Source organism: Sarcophilus harrisii, chromosome 3, assembly GCF_902635505.1.
Source record: "Sarcophilus harrisii chromosome 3, mSarHar1.11, whole genome shotgun sequence".
Lineage (NCBI taxonomy): Eukaryota > Metazoa > Chordata > Mammalia > Dasyuromorphia > Dasyuridae > Sarcophilus > Sarcophilus harrisii.
Window position 1 is genome coordinate 539,692,711 of NC_045428.1, and position 17,411 is coordinate 539,710,121.

Genomic DNA, 17,411 nt, shown 5'->3' on the forward strand with positions numbered 1-17,411 from the left:
AGCTGGGTGACCCTGGGCAAATCACTTAACCCCAGTTGCCTCAGAAAAAAAAAAAAAAGAACAGAATACAAGATTCCAGTGTGTTATTGATTATGAAAAAGGGTTTGATTTGGTAAAACAAAGTTAAAACTTTGAGGCATTTTTACAATGTATATCCCATTCATGCATCAAGATAATTCCAGATACTTTGCATGGTGTGACAGCAGAAATAACTTTGTTTCAAAGAATCAAATTAGGCATAAAATAAAGAAAGATTGTGAGGGAAAATATATAGTTAAAAAATCTGTGGTCAAAAAGAAATGCTTTTTGATTGGTAAGATCTTCTAAATGCTCTTCCGTAAAGTTCCATATCATTTCAGAGTCTCCTGGAAGACTGTAATCACTCTAAGGAACTTGTGATTCCTTCTATAAAGGAAACACCAAGTAGATGAAGAATGTTTCCCTAGTTTTAACTTGTGAAATTATTATTATGTTAAATTACTTAACAAATTTCCTTAGACATTGCTATTGGGCAGATAAATCAGGACCTCACATGAATGAATGGTTTTATGATGTTGTGTTTTGACTGGTCTCATCTGAGGACAAGGAATTTGGGGTCATTTTCTAACTGTGCATAACAAACGGCCAGAAGCTATAATGTATTCTCGTACTTACTAGAAGTTGATATTTAGTATTCTTATCCCACCCTCCCACAGTCCGCTCTATAAAGCTAAAGGAAGAAATTTTGTCCTGTACTTTTGCTGAATTGAGTTTGGGCTTATGCCAGTTTATCCAAGAGGTGCGGAGACCAAATGGTGAAAAATATGATCCAGACAGCATCTTATACTTGTGCCTTGGAATTCAACAGGTACCAAATTAAATTACTTTTTTTTTTTATTACTTACTGGTACTGACAATTGTCAATTCTTAGTAATTCTGGCAAAGCCCATGATCAGTTTGAAAAAAATAATAATTTGTGCTTATTTGAATACATTTTTTTTTTTTTATGCAACCAAGAAATTAATTCCTGTGGTTGGTATGGTATTGTTTTGGGGCTCCTTTAGGGATGAGGTTTAGATGGCTGTGGGACTAGGGTCAATCTTATTTTTAAGATTTTTAGATTAGTCAGACCTCATTATCAGAAAAATATGCCAACTGCATTGGTTACCTTCAAGTGTTTATGCTCATTAATATTTCAGAATGATGGTGTACCCTATTTGAAAGAAATCAATCATAGTCATTGAAAAAAAATTATATCAGTGGTCAAATCAATTATCTGTTGTGGGCCCCATTATTTTTAGATTGGGCCATAAGCTTGATTGAGACTGAGATATAAATAAAAGATTTCATCCTCACCCATAAAGAGCCAACAATCTAACTATGTATAGGTAAATTAATATAAATTATCAATTGAATCCTATAGATATATTGTGCAGAAAGATGTCTTGCTCCCCCTTTTTAAAAAATCAACATTTATGAAGTAACCATATTCAGTATGATTAATAACCCTAAACAAGAGTATAAAATAGACATAAAATAAATTCCTAAAATAAGTAATCCCTTTAGGATGAACACAAAGTTTAAACAATTTTAAAGGAACTTATTCATGTATTAAGTATACAAGAATTTCATACCTTGAAAGTACCTTAGAGGGCATCTAAACCAACTCTTTCCATAATAGGAATTTCTTCTACAGTAATCTCAAGAAGGGGAGACTTCCTCTCAAAGCAACTCATTCTGCATTTTAGCAGCTTTAATTGGAGGTTTTCCTTACTTTGAGCCAGAACTTGCCTTCACGGTTTCTATTTTTGCCTATGGGACTAAGCAAAATAAGTTTAACCTTTTTCCAAAATGGCAGTTTTCAAAATACTTCGGAGATAGCAATCATGCTACCTCCTTTGTCTTCTCTGTTCTTAACATCCCAAGACCATTAAATGTCTTAATCTTCTTAGCATTGTTGCCTTTCTTTAGATTTTTCTCTATAACCTCCCAAACCCCTATCTTTTCCATTTTCTTTTCTAAAATTAGACAAAAACTAACCCCACTACTATACATCTGGTCTGGCCAAGGTTGAGTACACAGTAAGGCTGTTACACATAAGTTTTTTCCCACTGCCATGCCACAGTGCTACATTAATTTGAATTTGTAGTCCACTTAAGCCTTCTGATATTTTTTCACATAAGCCATTGTCTAGGCAGTCCTTATCATTTTATACTTGTTCAGTAGATTATTCTGAATCCAGCTATAAGAATTTCTTTTCGTTCTTCTTCTTCTTTTTTTTTTTTTTTTTTTTTGCTGAGGCAATGGGGGTTAAGTGACTTGCCCAGGGTCACACAGCTGGAAAGTGTTAAGTGTCTGAGGCCAGATTTGAACTCGGGTCCTCCTGACTTCAGAGCTGGTGTTCTATCCACTGCGCTACCTAGCTGCCCCAGCTATAAGATTTTTATACTTAACTTTACCAAATTTCATTAGAGGCAGTCACTCTATGTCTCTGTTCTTTGGAGATCTTGTTAGATCCTGACTCTTGTCTAGGATGTTAGCTGTTTCTCCCACTTTGTATCATTTCCAATATGGTAAGGGGCTGCTGTTACATAATCCAAGTCATAATTAAAAACTTTTAACAACTAATGGCCACGGAAATTCCACTGAAACATTCCACTAGTGATAACCTCCCTTTGTGTTTACATCATTCCATAATGATAACTTGATACTCCTTTTTAAAATTTTCAAATCTCTTTGCATAAATTATGTCATTTGAGTCTTGCAACAACTCTGTTGTGAAAATCCAGCTATCCAGCTAGATCCTAATCCATCTAATTGTATTATTATCTAATTTTTGTTTTGCCTTTGTTAGAGATGTTATATAAAGTAAATTCTGAGAGCCAGAAGGCCCATTTATTTTGTGAATCTGACTACTCCTGGTTTTGTAATTTAGATTTCAGTACAGTATTTCTATTTTATGGTTGGTTTCTAAATTACAGGTGGACATGATTTAATTGAACTATTAGTGTTATTAATTTTATGTGAATTTCCAGTTAACCAACAATTATCACTTACACACTAAAATTATCTGAAGTATAAAGATACAGGACAAATAAAGCAAGAACTACTAGAGTTTTATTTCCACTGTGTACAATTCAATATATTTAAAGGCCTTTCTTCTACATGTAATAATCTTTTGATCAATTCAGTTATGTCTTTAATTTACTAGAAATTAATTAAAGTATGCCAAGAAAGGAAATTTACCTTCCCTCTAATCTTAGCTGCAGGCTTTTTAAAAAGGGTAACTTTTTACAAATTCATGACAAAGAGCATTTTACAAATAAAGTCTGATGAGAAATCTAACCCCTCTAACATTTGGGTCTCTGCTATATCTTTAGCATTTAAATATATGCTTTATTTTATTCTCTTGTTTTTTTGTATGCTTCTTGTTTCCCTGGGTGAACTAGGTCAACCCTTAACCTAATCTGTTCTCAAAAATTACAAAGACTTTATTCTCCATGTCCAGTACTATAGGCTGGGTTTCTCTGCCTCAAAACTGTAATTAATAGGTAAAATCTATTTTTTTTTTTATGACAGCTTTTTTGGTTCTGGAACTTCATATAACTTGTTTTCAAACACAAAATTAAAGGTCATTTCAGTTCCCTTTTATATTGGCCAACTCTTATTAATGTTTTTTCCCAAAAAGTTTCTTTTAAATGCTTAACTTCAAATTCTTATTTATTTTTTAATGCATACTTAAATCAGTTGAAAAATGTTTCAGTATAAATTAAATTCCTTTAAAAAGCACTATCTGAGGACCATGTCTTGTAAATTTGAAATATACTTATATTTTATTGTTCGTCGTAAGGATTGTGTGCTGTACAAGTACAGAACATTTTGGCTTTATGTAGGAAAATTTGCATTATTCAAATTCAACTTTATGTAAAAAATTCTGATATACACATTCCCCAAAAATACCTATGTTAACTTTACAATATGGTACATTGCGTGCTCACTCTCTGTCTCTGTTCCTGCCTGTTGAGTTCAGCATTTGTAGCTGTTTACCCTCTCACCAGAAAACAAAATAAAACAAAACCCTCTAAGTGAAAGTAGATACCAACAACCAATTAGGAGATTTCCAGTGCTAAGAGAGGAGACATATGCCTTGCTGTACCAGCCTTGGCCCCCACCCCCACATGTCCTTGAACCATGTGCTGGTCCCTTGCCTCCATTGTCCTTTTCTTCCTGTGTTTCTCCCTTCCCCCTTTTCCATATATCTAAAGACAAATTTCTCAATATGTCAAAAACATTTTATGTAGAGTTCTGCAGAATGGTCTCTTAATGTAAAGTGAAAATTGTTTGTATCTTGTCAGTTATTCAGCAAGCATTATTAAGCACCTACTTAAGCCAAATATTGTCCTAGGGTTCCAGGGTACAAAAGCAAAGAATAATGCAATCCTACTCTACTGAAGCTTATATTCTATTGGGGTTTCCACTTATATCTATCTATATAATTATATACAGAAAAATTACAGGATAGTTAGAGAAGTATTAGGGAGTGACCTTGCATTGAAGATGGTACTTGAACTGGATCTTGAAGGAAGACAGATTTTGTGAGGTGGAAGTGAGAAGGAAGGGTGTTCCAAGCACAAGTGCCAGTGTACAAGTGTAGGGACAGGAAATGAGATTTCAAGTGTGAGAGAAAACAGGTTTTAAGGGATAATATATTATGGGTCTAGGAAGATAAGATAGGGTCAAGTTATAAAGTATTTTACAAGCTCAAACAGAAATTTTTATATTTTATTTTATAGGTGATAAAGTGATAAGAAATAAGGGAATTTCTTGAGTAGAGAAGTGGTATGGTCAGAAGTGCATCTGTGGAAAATCACTTTGGCAGCCATGTGGAAGGATGATTTAGAGCAGAGATGTACTTGAAGCAGGGAGACCAAATAGGAGGCGTATCACAGTAGTAGGTGAAGAGGTCTTGAACCAGAGAAGGGTCAGATGGAAGAGATGTTGTGGGGAGGTAGAAACATCCTGATGAGGCAATTGATTGAATATAAAATTCAGAGAGGAAGTGAATGTTTGAGCATAATGCTGAAGTTATAAACCCAGGAGACTAGAAGAATCATAGTACATTTGATCAAAATAGAGAAGTTTGGAAAAGGGATGAACTTAGGAATAAAAATAAGTTCTCTTTTGCACATGTCGAGTTTGAAATATCTTAATGACATTCAGCTTGACACATTCACTAGAAAATTGGTGGTACAGGATTGCTAATCAGAGAATGGACTAGGCTTAACTATAAAAATGTATGTGTCATCTGCATAAAAATCATAATTAAACCCTGTGAAACTAATAAGATTACAGAGTAAAAGAGAGAAGAGAGGGCACAGAACACAGACTTGTGAAACACCCATTTTTAGAGGGAGGCATGATAGATAACATGCCAACAGCCAACCTGAAGAGTCATCAGATAGGAAGAGAATCAGGTGAGAAATGTATCACAGAAATCCAGAGAAAAGAGTGTCCAAAAGGAGAGGTAGTTTACCCGGTGTCACATGAAGCAAAATGGTGGGAAAAAAAAAATGACAAGTAACTGGTGGGGGGGGGGGGGGGGGGGGGGCCCTCAATTTTGGCAGTAGAGGGATCATTGATTATTTTGAAAGGAGTGGTTTAAAGGTTGAGGTCTGAAGCCAAATTACAAAAGAAATGGAAGAAAGATATATAGACAGCTTTTTCTAGCAGTTTAGCCAAGAGAATTACAAAACTTTGAAGAAAGATGAAGATTATTCAAAGATGAGAGGGAGAGAGACTTGGACGTATTTGAGGAAAGTAGTGAAGGCACTAGAATACAAAGAGACATTGAAGCTCTCAGCATGAGTAAAATGATCAAGGGGGCAGGCAACCTGCTGAAATAATACTGGAGGGAACAGAATCAAGTATGAGATCAACTTTATGAAAAATTGGTGAAAAGCATAATAGAAGATGATGAAGAGAGGGAAAATAAAGAGCTCACATTAGATATGACCTCAATTTTATCAGAAAGCAAATATTGAAACCCTCAGTTGAGAGGGTGGGAAGTATAAGGAAGTTTGGAAAGCTTTTTGAAAGAAAAGGAATAATTTCAATGAGAAATGAGATAGGGAAATCAGGGAGGTATGAAAAGAACTGTTTTGCTGCAATGAAGGTCCAGTTGAAGTTTGATAATATATCTTTGTAGCCTATCAAATCAGTACAGTTGTGTTATTTCTTGTGCCATTCAGCCCCACAAGACTAATCTAGAACTAGCTTTTGTCAAGTTAGACAAGATGGTGAGTTGAGGGTAGACTTGGCTAATTATCAGGTTAAGATTAGAGGGAGGGAAATGAAGTTAAGAGCAGACATAAAGACCTGGAAAAGTACCCAGGTAGTACAACGGGGTCACATGTGAACACAAAGGAGTAATAGAGAGGGGTTTTTTTTTTGGGGGGGGGGTGGAATGAAGATATGGAACATTAGGGCATTTTGGGCAGTTTTTGATCAAGAGAAATGAAGCACTTTAATGGTAAGGGCTGACTATGATCCTCTTTGTGTATGTCAGAATTAAGGAATAGAGCATGAAAGTGAGAAAGAGAAAGGTTGAGGATGTCAAAAATTAGGTTGTTTGGAGGAATATTGACATGGAGATGGAAATCCCCTAGCATAAGAAGAAGAGTTGGAGAAGAAAGACTGGGGTGAGGAGATAATGAATTTCTTGAAAAAGAAGGGATAATGACTTGTAGACAACTGTCAACCATGAATGGTATGTATTTGTAGAAAGTGATTCAGAGAAGAGCTTGGGTAAAAAAGAACAGAGAGAGGCTATGGAAAGCAAGTAGTATTCTAGCTTCTCCAGAAAGCATCAAGAGTTGCAAGTGAAGGTACAAACTGTGTTAGGAAGGATAGCTAGCCATGTAGGGATATTTGGAAGGAGCCAGATCTCTGTGTAAAAACAAGTAGACAGAAAGTATGGGGAAGAAAAAGGTCTACAATGAAAGAAGTTTGTTTACTCTAAAACAAAAATGCCAGAGAGCACAGTAGGAAGATGGAAGTGAGAGGGAGAGATAGACTTACCTCTTGATGGATACCATCTTTATTCCTTCCAGCTTTATTCATACTTTGCAGACCTGCACATTTCAGGATTGGCAGAAAAAGAGTCCTCTTTCCTGTTTATTCACAGCTCTTAGTCTTAGCTCCCCTAAGGTCAAAGGCATCATTCTTTTGCTGAAGTATCTCTTTATGCTTCAATAAGCATTCAACAATTCAGAAGACATTTTTTCAAATAAATCAGAACCTAAGGTACATTTAGATTTCTCTATTTTGAATCTGATATTTTAATATCAATTTCATTGATATTTTGTTTATTTAGAGTAATTGCATATTTTAGCAGGATTGGAAATGAAAAGGAAAGCTTTACTTTGCTTTTTTTTTTTTTGAAATTAAAATGGAAAAAAATAAGCTTGTCATTTTTCTGTGCACCAACAAATATGTCTGTCTCTTCCTTTTTTATTGCAGTACCTGTTTGAGAATGGGAGAATAGATAACATTTTTACTGAACCATATTCCAGATTTATGATTGAACTTACCAAACTCTTGAAAATATGGGAACCTACAATACTTCCTAATGGTAGGACAATGATGGTTGGGGGGTATTTTTTAATATGTATTCTTACATGTATAAAAAAGACTTTTGTTTTCCAAGCTTTTCCTATCTTAAGAATTACCACTCTATCCCCAAATTTTGTATTATACAAAGTATTTTCTCAACACTAGTGTCCTTCAGAGAAAAGATAAACTGAACTGATTAGTTTTGGGGAAATGTATGCATTTTAACCAAGAAAATTGCATTTTTTTTTTATTTTTATTTAATAGCCTTTTATTTACAGGATTTATACATGGGTAACTTTACAGCATTAACAATTGCCAAACCTCTTGTTCCAATTTTTCACCTCTTACCCCCCCCACCCCCTCCCCTAGATGGCAGGATGACCAGTAGATGTTAAATATATTAAAATATAACTTAGATAACACAATAAGTATACATGACCAAAACATTATTTTGCTGTACAAAAAGAATCAGACTCTGAATTATTGTACAATTAGCTTGTGAAGGAAATCAAAAATGCATGTGTGCATAAATATAGGGATTGGGGATTTAATGTAATGGTTTTTAGTCATCTCCCAGAGTTATTTTTCTGGGCATAGCTAGCTCAGTTCATTACTGCTCCATTAGAAATGATTTGGTTGATCTCGTTGCTGAGGATGGCCTGATCCATCAGAACTGGTCATCATCTAGTATTGTTGCTGAAGTATATAATGATCTGCTGGTCCTGCTCATTTCACTCAGCATCAGTTCGTGTAAGTCTCTCCAGGCCTTTCTGAAATCATCCTGTTGGTCATTTCTTACAGAACAGTAATATTCCATAATTTTCATATACCACAATTTATTCAGCCATTCTCCAACTGATGGACATCCATTCAGTTTCCAGTTTCTAGCCACTACAAAAAGGGCTGCCGCAAACATTCGTGCACATACAGGTCCCTTTCCCTTCTTTATAATCTCTTTGGGATATAATCCCAGTAGTAACACAAATTGCATTTTTCTTAATAACAAAAAGAAAAGATATATAGTTTTTGGTCAGACAGAATTCAGCAAGAATTCAAGATGTGACATGTTTCTTTTTGTAAAACCTAATACTTAAAAGTTTTCTTGTGATTCTAGCTATTACATCCTCAAAACCAAGCATTTTTGAAAGATCTTAAAAACCATACAGTTACAATAATCTTAATGATATCGAGGAATGTTATGGTAGCTCCTTATCTCCCCTTATAAACCAATTTGAATACAGGAGAGGAAAAAATATATATATATATAATATGGATATCCCCTCCTCAGGTTTTGGTTGCTTCTGAATTGAGATTTTTTTAGCTTTGTCATTTTGCATGGCATAGATGAGTAAATGCTGTTTCTGTTTCTTTTCTCCACACCTGTCTTTAGGGTATATGTTCTCTCGGATTGAAGAAGAGCATTTATGGGAGTGCAAACAGCTGGGTGCTTACTCACCAGTAGTTCTCTTGAATACACTTCTTTTCTTCAATACCAAATATTTTCAACTAAAGAATGTCTCAGAGCATCTGAAGCTTTCCTTTGCTCATGTGATGAGGCGGACCAGGACTTTGAAATCCAATGCCAAGATAACATATTTGAAAGTTTTCCCTCCTTTTCAGAAGCAGGAGATAGAATCAGGTGTGTGGTACTATTTTTTAATCTCTATAAAGCATATGTTCAGATAGATCTCTTAACTATTATCTGGGCAGGTTGGTAGCCTGAAAATTTTGAACATAAAAAATAGCTGCTTCATTTTTAACATTGTAATACTCCCTGCAGTTTCATTATTAACCAAAACTGTTTCTTACATTTTTTTTTTTTTTTACCAGTTTTCAGCCTAGAAGCCTTAAGGTTTATAGACAGATGGAAGGCATTATCATATATTGCTGCCATAAAATATGCACAATGCTTTACATTTATTATCTAATTTTATCATCACAGCCACCTTGTGAGATAACAGAGAATGTATTTTCCTTACATTACAATTAAGGAAATTAAGACTTCAGTGATTTTCCCAAAGTTGTTGCCCAAAGAAATTAGATGTTTTTTTGACTTCCAAGTTCCTAGAACACTTTTCACTATTTCATGTTGCCTTTAGTGTTAGAGAAAACTTTTTGGTTTTTTTTAATAAGATGTCTAATGCAAACATTTCTTTCTATCTAGCCATCCAGTAGGGGTCATTGCTGAGTGCTAAGTTACCACCATACTAGTCAGGATCATGTATATGTCAAAGATGAAAAATCCTAGTAGCTTTAGTTTTGTTTTGTTTTTCTCCTTATGATTTGAAATTGTCATATAATTAATTTTTATAAAGTACTTAATATTTTTCTTAATTACTGAAAAGAGGGACATCTAGATGATGCAATGGACAGAGCACTGATCCTGGAGTCAGAAGGATCTGAGTTCAAATCTGGCTCAGACACAACATTCACTAGCTGTGTGACCCTCAACAAATCACTGCCTCATCCCCTGAAATTATTGAAATGCCTTTTTTTTTTTTTTCTTAAAGACATTACTTCCATTTCCAAATATATTTCTCCTGTTCTTATTACCCTGGAAGCTATCTCTTTACCAAAAAATTTAAGAGAAAATTGGAGGCTTGGGAGACATACAGTTAAGCAGACATATCAAGTGTTTTGGACACTATAGATGACATTTCATACCTGTAATCTCCCTCCCTTTTACATGGAAGGGAGAATATGATATTCTTCTTTTAAATCAAGATTGGTTATTAATTAGAAAGCATTGAGGTTTGTTTATTTGAACATTATTGTAATTATTATGCATATTATTTCCTGGCTCTGTTTAGTTCACTTTGTATAAAGTTATAAAAATCTTACTATTTATTTCATATTCTTTATATTCATCATAATGCCTTATAGATCTCGTCAACAAGGAAGAAGCAGTTTGATGAGGTTGGCAACGTTGGGAACCTTGGTAAATGGTGACCACTCCATATTAAAAGTTTATAGTAAAGAAAAGGGAAATTTATCTAACATGTCCTCTAGTTTTTAGGGGATATCTATAGGTTCCAGAAAAAGAATCGATACGGTCTCTGGCTTAACATTCTATCTATCATGACTGAAATTCTTTAGACACAAAAAACAGGTTGTTTCAATGGGAAGAAAAAGGAGTTATCTGAAGGGACCATGGTGGATGCACAGAGTTATAATGTGCTGATGCTAGAAGCAAAGAAGAATACAGACTAGAGATAGGTGAATTTGGATCTAGTTGAAAGGTTGGACTCCCTCTCCCCCCAAAAAAAAAAATTGTGGAAAATCATGTGACATCTTAGGAAGAAGAATCTTAAATAGAGTACTTCAGGGATCTTTATTTAGCCTTATATTCCTTAACATTATTTACAGTTATTTAGATAAAACATACTCTTAATACTAATATAATTTGGAGAAAACGCAAGACTGAAGAAGATAGCCAATATATCAAATGACAGAATCAGAAATCTTGACATGCTAGAATATTGGACCTAATTAAATAAGAAGGAATATAACGGATAATTCTAATTATGCTTGGATTTTTTAAGTTAGCTTATCAAGTAAGTATAAAACAGGCAGCCATGGCTAAACAGCACTATTTCTGTTGGAGAACTGAAGATTTTATTTTATTACAAATTCAGCATGTCAATACTATGATATGGTGGTCAAAACTTAGTGCTGTTTTAGGCTGCATGAAAAGGGGCATGGCATTTGGAATTGATTAGCTTACGATGACATGCTACTTTGGTCACCCAGCCAATCAAATACTGCATTTAGGTCGGATGCCTTATTTTAGGAAGGATTGTAGTACATTCAAAAGAGGGCAGCCAAGAGAGCAAAAGAAACTTAAGGAATTTTGCTTGGGGGAAAAACCAACCTATAATTTCTCTAATAATGGTAGATAAATTATCAAGGGGTACCATTATTTGGGGTCTCATTCTCACAAAAGGTGAGATCTATAAGGTGAAGTAAAAGTGGTGAGGAACTTCTGGAAAGATGACTTTAATCTTTAAATTTGATAGAAAAGAAAACCTAGAAACGGCCTTATGTGTGCCATGGAGATTTTGGAAGAGCAAGTTTCAGAAGGCTAGTAAGTAGAAAGAAGATGAAGAACCTTATGGTTCGGAATGCTATAGACATGCTATAGGTCTTGAATTCTGGGGAGGAGGAGAGTTGGGAGGTTTCTGCTCTCTTGAAGTATTGATAAGACTGTTTTGTGGAAGAGGAATTTTACTGTTTGGGCCCAGAAGGTTTGGGATCAAGGGATGAAGATTCTAAAGCTGCAAATTTAGGTTCTTTTGGAGCCATTAGAGCAAAACAGGGGGTCAGTCTAGTGGATATTCCATTTCTAAAGATCTTCCAAGCACAAGCTGCCTGCTTTTTGGATCTATTATAGCAGGAATTTGGTTTAGATGTTAGAGTAGATGGCCTCTGAGAGTCCTTCCAATTAATGAATTCTGTGATTGTGGTATTTATATAACTCTTATATATTCATAGTCAGCAATTTTATGTATTCTCTCGCTGATAGAAATAGATTTTTTTCATTTCCCCTGATTTTTTTGTGATAACTTTGGACAATCTTGTAGAATATTTTTCTTGAAAAATTTGTCCATTACATGTGAGATAACTTTCATTTGGCACTTCCATTCAGCTCTAGTCCCACTTCTGATAATGCTTTGGGGGAAATACATTTGAAAAATAACCCATTATATGTTGATAGGAATGCTTGGAGGCTGAAAGCTAGTTGCTTTCTTGTTTTGCATACCAAAGCAGGAGAGTAGCTGATCTTGGATTATGTTTGGTTCAAACTCATATCTGTTTTCTGTTGCTATGGATGCCAGGAACCCATTAGACCAGAGAAGTTTCTCCCCCCCACCCCCATCTGAATGTCAGGTTCTCCAGGAATAAACTACTTCTAATTATCTTACTGTTATTTCAGAAGAAATATTCATTGACAGGTAGAATTTCTGGTTTTACAGTTAAATTCAGCAAGCATCTTTCCTTATTTCCCCTAACAGTATTTTTCCCCCCACTATTTTCTAGATAAACTAACTGTGGGAAAGAGAAAACGTAATGAGGATGAAGAGATTTCAGCTGCTGTGGAAATGGTTGAAAATGCAGATAATCCACTAAGATGCCCAGTCCGTCTTTATGAATTTTACCTATCAAAATGGTAAATAGTATGTGGGTTCCCATTGCATAAAATAGATCATGATGATTCTAATATTTCAGGCCTGTGTGTGATGGGCAAAAATAATACTGAATAAAATCAGGTTGGCAAGTTACTCCCAGTTTTTATTAGGTATCTGACTGGTTGACAAGACAGACCATCTCAGTAAGGCTTTGGAACTGTGGACTTTTTTTGTGAACCATTCAGAAAGGATTGGGTAGCATTAAGTATAGAGACCAGGGTAGCTAAGAGTCAGCTTTTCCTGAGTATGGAAACTGGAACTTGTTATGGTGTTCAAGGTTTGGAGATCTGAAAATAGGAACTAAGTATACTTTCTCACTAGATATACAGGACTGAGGAGACTATTTCTAATATGGAGTCACTTATGCATTGCCTGGTTCTACAATATCTGGGTGTAAATATTATCATTCTCTTCATTCTGAGTTCTCCTCAGTTTTTCTAAAAACAGCATTGCAAATAAGCCTGGTTAAGCAGAGTGACCTTCTGATAGCATAATATACCTTTGTTTTAATGAAGCTATTGCTTGGCAACTTTTTTTTTTTTTTAACTAAATGGCTGCCATCCATAAATAATAACCATTATACCTAGTGTTAAGACCCCCTGACTTCTGAGCAACAACAATTAAATAAGAGAGTAGAGAAGATATTTTGTTCTGCTGAAGATTTAAGTAGACAAGATCTGTTTTTAAGAATTTTGATAGTTTTCTTATAGAAGTAGACTACTACATAGAATTGGTATTGTTAAACACCCTTTTTAAATGAAATGGTAGAAGATGGCAATATTACTCATAAGGCTTATATCAATGTCATAGGCAGTAGCCCTTCTCTAGTAAAAATTTTTACCCTTGTCCTTCCAATAATTAATCTCGTGTGTAATTATGAAGAAATACAGTATTACTCAGAACAATCAAGGTAGAAAAGTCCATAGTGGGTTAGCAGCCAACACATTTAGAAAAACTATAGCCACTATATATCTCTATATGGGTACTATATCTTACAAAATAGGAGTTTTAAGAATTAAGGTACAAAACATCTTGTATTTTTTAAGTGTTCTCTCTCAGGTCCTAAGTATATAAAATTTGAAACTCTTGTTAATAATTCTGAGAGTTATAAGTCATGAGACATTGAATATACTGAGTTTCTCTTCCCCACAAAAGATTTAACTGAAAGTTATTATGGTATTGACCCATTACTCAGAGAGCGGTGATAATGGCTTCCTCTGACTTGAATTTTCTTGTCTTTTTATGGATAGTTCTGAAAGCGTGAAGCAGAGAAGTGATGTATTTTATCTTCAGCCTGAACGCTCCTGTGTACCCAATAGCCCCATGTGGTATTCCACATTCCCAATAGACCCTGGGACCTTGGACACCATGTTAACACGTATTCTCATGGTGAGAGAAGTACATGAAGAACTTGCCAAAGTCAAATCTGAAGACTCTGATGTTGAATTATCAGATTAAAACTGAAGTGGGATTTTATTTTCATATACATTTGTAAGCACCAAACTGTGAATGCGTCCAGCCTTCAGAAAACGGTGTGTATCAGATAAGCCAAGTCCTCTTGACTTGATTATAAAATAAAGGAAAAAAGGCATCTTGTGAACCACAGTGGATGTATAAACTGGAATCGAAGGAAGCAAATAAGCTGAAAGAGATGACATCCTTTGGCATTGATAGAGTTCTTAAACAACTAAAGAATGAACTAACCTACTTCTGAGTGGTGCATTATCTTATTTTGTTTGGGAATAACAAATTGTGAGATATTTTTAAGGAAAACTGTTGTATAAAACTCTACCATAGTAAACATATACCTTAGAAAGGTAGGTCACATTACTGTGACTTTGGAGTGAAATTTTGGCTGCTGTTGACTACTATAGGGCAAGCCCTGCATTAGTCAGGGAAGAAACTCATAGAACTTTCATGAGAGATACTAAATGAGGTATGCGGGGCCCAGATTCAAGGACCTTAAATAAACACCTAGCTTTTTTTCCCCCCGTGGAGTAGAGAATAAAGATGATATTGTTTTTGTTTGTCATGATTATTTAAGTTGGTGAGGGATGACAGCCCTGAGTGCTTCTGCTGTGGTCCCTCATGTGGGCAGGAAATATGCCTTCACTGCTTTTGTCATAGCAATGTCCCTCTATTTCCCAAATCTGTCACGGCTCTCGGTATGGGCTATGGCTAAGGTGAGGAAGCTCTGGTTGTAGACAGTGGGAATCTGTGGAACATGTGTTAAAACCCCAACGGTCTGGGAGGTTTAGAAAAATCACTAAATAACTCTTCTGAGGGTTCTGCTGCCCTTTATAATCTGATGCCACTATCTCCTAAGTACTGTGGTAAACAGAACATAGGGGGTCTCCCTCTTTTTGTTTGAATTTTCTTTTTTCAAATGGCAGCTTCTCTTTCCATTTCTTTCTCTTCCCAATTTCCAAATCTTTCTTTTGGCTTGTCTTCTGTGCCAGGTTCCAGAGGCCCTTGTCATTTCAAAACAAATAGTCCCTTTTTCTCTCCTCCTTTTGGCAACCCGTGTGTGATTAAATAAAGACACAGTATTACTCAGACTATGAGAACCAAGGTAGAAAAGTACCTAGTGTTTCCAACTAAAGCATTTAGAAAAACTTGTAGCTACTATATTCCTAAAAAGTGAGACTTTCTAGGGGCAAAAAAACCAAAAAAACAAAAAGCATCCAGGTTCTAGTCCAGCAATGTTTCAGATGCTAGCTACGCAGTAATCTTAGGGTTGTGTAAGTCATGGGAGCATTGATGTATGAATTTCTCTCTCTCTCTCTTAGAAAAGATTTAGCTAAAGGTTTTTAGGATGGCCACTCACCTTTTTTAAGGTTGAACTGGGCCCTGATGGAAATAGCAGACTTAAGGAGAGCCTCTCAGAAGTTTTAACAGCCTTGAAAAAACTTTTTCAAGATTTCCCCTTTTTGAAAGGTGGGAGGGGGTGGGCGGGAACAGAAGGTCCGGGCTTTTTTTTTTTGTTTGTTTGTTTTTTTAAAAAACAGTAACTAAAGGTCATTTAACTACAATAAAAATCAGAAAGTAGCCTTTTGACATTGTGTACCTAGTCGTTTTGTCCCTCTTGCTTGTAACAGATTTCACGGATGTATTTTTAATACCAAGAACTGTGTGAAAAGAAGTAAACCTGCCCCAATTCTGTATGATCACATCCATCTGTGTTTGTCATTTCTGACTATAGAATTGCCTATTTCAAATACTTGTTTGAAGTGGAGGGATAAAAATCTGGCTATCAGACATTACCTAATAAATCATCCAAATCTTTCCTGGCATAGTGGTTCCCATGCTAAGAACATGACAGTTCATGGAAACACTGAGACACTTCCCCTTCTACCTGTAGTGGTGTAAGAAATACACATAGTGAATGTAGTGGATGAATTGTTATAAAGTAACCAGAAACAAACAAAATCTATATCTTTTAACTTGAGAACTACCATTACCCAGATAATGTATGATTGATTGTATAAGATTCCAGCATTTCAGGTGCATGTAAATCCGCAAAGTGGCCCAAAACCCTAATCTAATGCCTAAGAGGAAGTATTGATGAATTAATTCTTGATCATTACTCATAATTGTAGCCGTTAACGTTTGTGTGTCTAGTTGTTTGGGTTTTTGTTTTTATTTTATTAAAATTATGTGAAATGGGCTTTTTTTTCCCCCAGGGAGAAAAGCAAGAGAAACACCCTAGTCATTTCTTCTTTTAAAAAGCAAAACAAAAATCTTCTGGGTTTTCCCTTGACAAAAGCCACAGAGATATTCCCTTAGAATAAAATAGTATATTTATATATGATGGGTGAGTTATTCTTTTTTTTCCGTCTTGGAAAAACTTTGGCTTTTTTCCCCATAGGTCCTGTTGGTATGTCTCAGCATATTTTAAAATTACAGGGGAAAAACTCGGCCTGATTTACTTGCTTCCAGAAAACATTATTTTTATTCAGTCAGGTAAGCATTCATTATCTCATTGAAAAGTCTTTTAACTATTTTTCCTATCAGCAGTTTCAATGGAGAGAAGCCTACCTCAAAAAAACAGAAAGATCCTAGTTTTGGACCTTTTGACCATGAACAAAAATCTTAACTTTTTAGTGTCTCAGGCAGTTCTCTTAAGTCTATAAGAAATGGAGTAGAAGGATGTTTTCTCAGCAAGAGTACTGTCTACTTGTAAAATCCCAGGTCTAGATTTTAAATTGTGTTACTTATAGATTCCAAACCTGCTTGGAGTTAAGCATGAAAACTTGTTAAAGTTAAGAGTGTATATATTAGGTAATTGTTACTCTATTCTGTTGGAAGATCAGCTGGATTTTTCCTGATGTGCTTGAAGTCTTCATAGTCATTATGCAACTTTATAAAGTATTTATTTCTCTATATAGATTTTCCTTAATATGTTTTTAGAAAGGTTCAAAGTAAATTTAATTTCTATTAAGGAAATCATGTTTTCTTTGACTTTCATTACAAATTTCCTGATGGGAAAACAGTAGAACAATGGATTTAACTGAAAACTTGAAGTGAAAAGATAAGATAGTGGCCAGTCGTGTTACATACAGCTGTGTTTGCTGGGATTTGCATTCCCACTTGCCAATGCCAGTTCATCTTTTTTTTTTTTTTTAAATGATATTC

The 17,411-nt window shown here is 35.1% G+C and overlaps 1 protein-coding gene across 12 annotated transcripts in view; it reads left to right on the top strand.

Moving 5' to 3' along the window:
- Nucleotides 1-16,587, top strand: part of ZMYM4 (zinc finger MYM-type containing 4) — a 125,855-nt gene extending 109,268 nt beyond the window's left edge. For all 12 annotated transcript variants that reach the window (XM_031962113.1, XM_031962108.1, XM_031962115.1 and 9 more), the window contains 5 exons: nucleotides 696-847; nucleotides 7,498-7,609; nucleotides 8,981-9,229; nucleotides 12,628-12,757; nucleotides 14,027-16,587. In XM_031962113.1, coding sequence (XP_031817973.1) covers nucleotides 696-847; nucleotides 7,498-7,609; nucleotides 8,981-9,229; nucleotides 12,628-12,757; nucleotides 14,027-14,234 — 851 coding nt within the window. In that variant the 3' untranslated portion in view covers nucleotides 14,235-16,587. The remainder of the gene's footprint in view (nucleotides 1-695; nucleotides 848-7,497; nucleotides 7,610-8,980; nucleotides 9,230-12,627; nucleotides 12,758-14,026) is intronic.
- The last annotated feature ends 824 nt before the right edge of the window (nucleotides 16,588-17,411 follow it).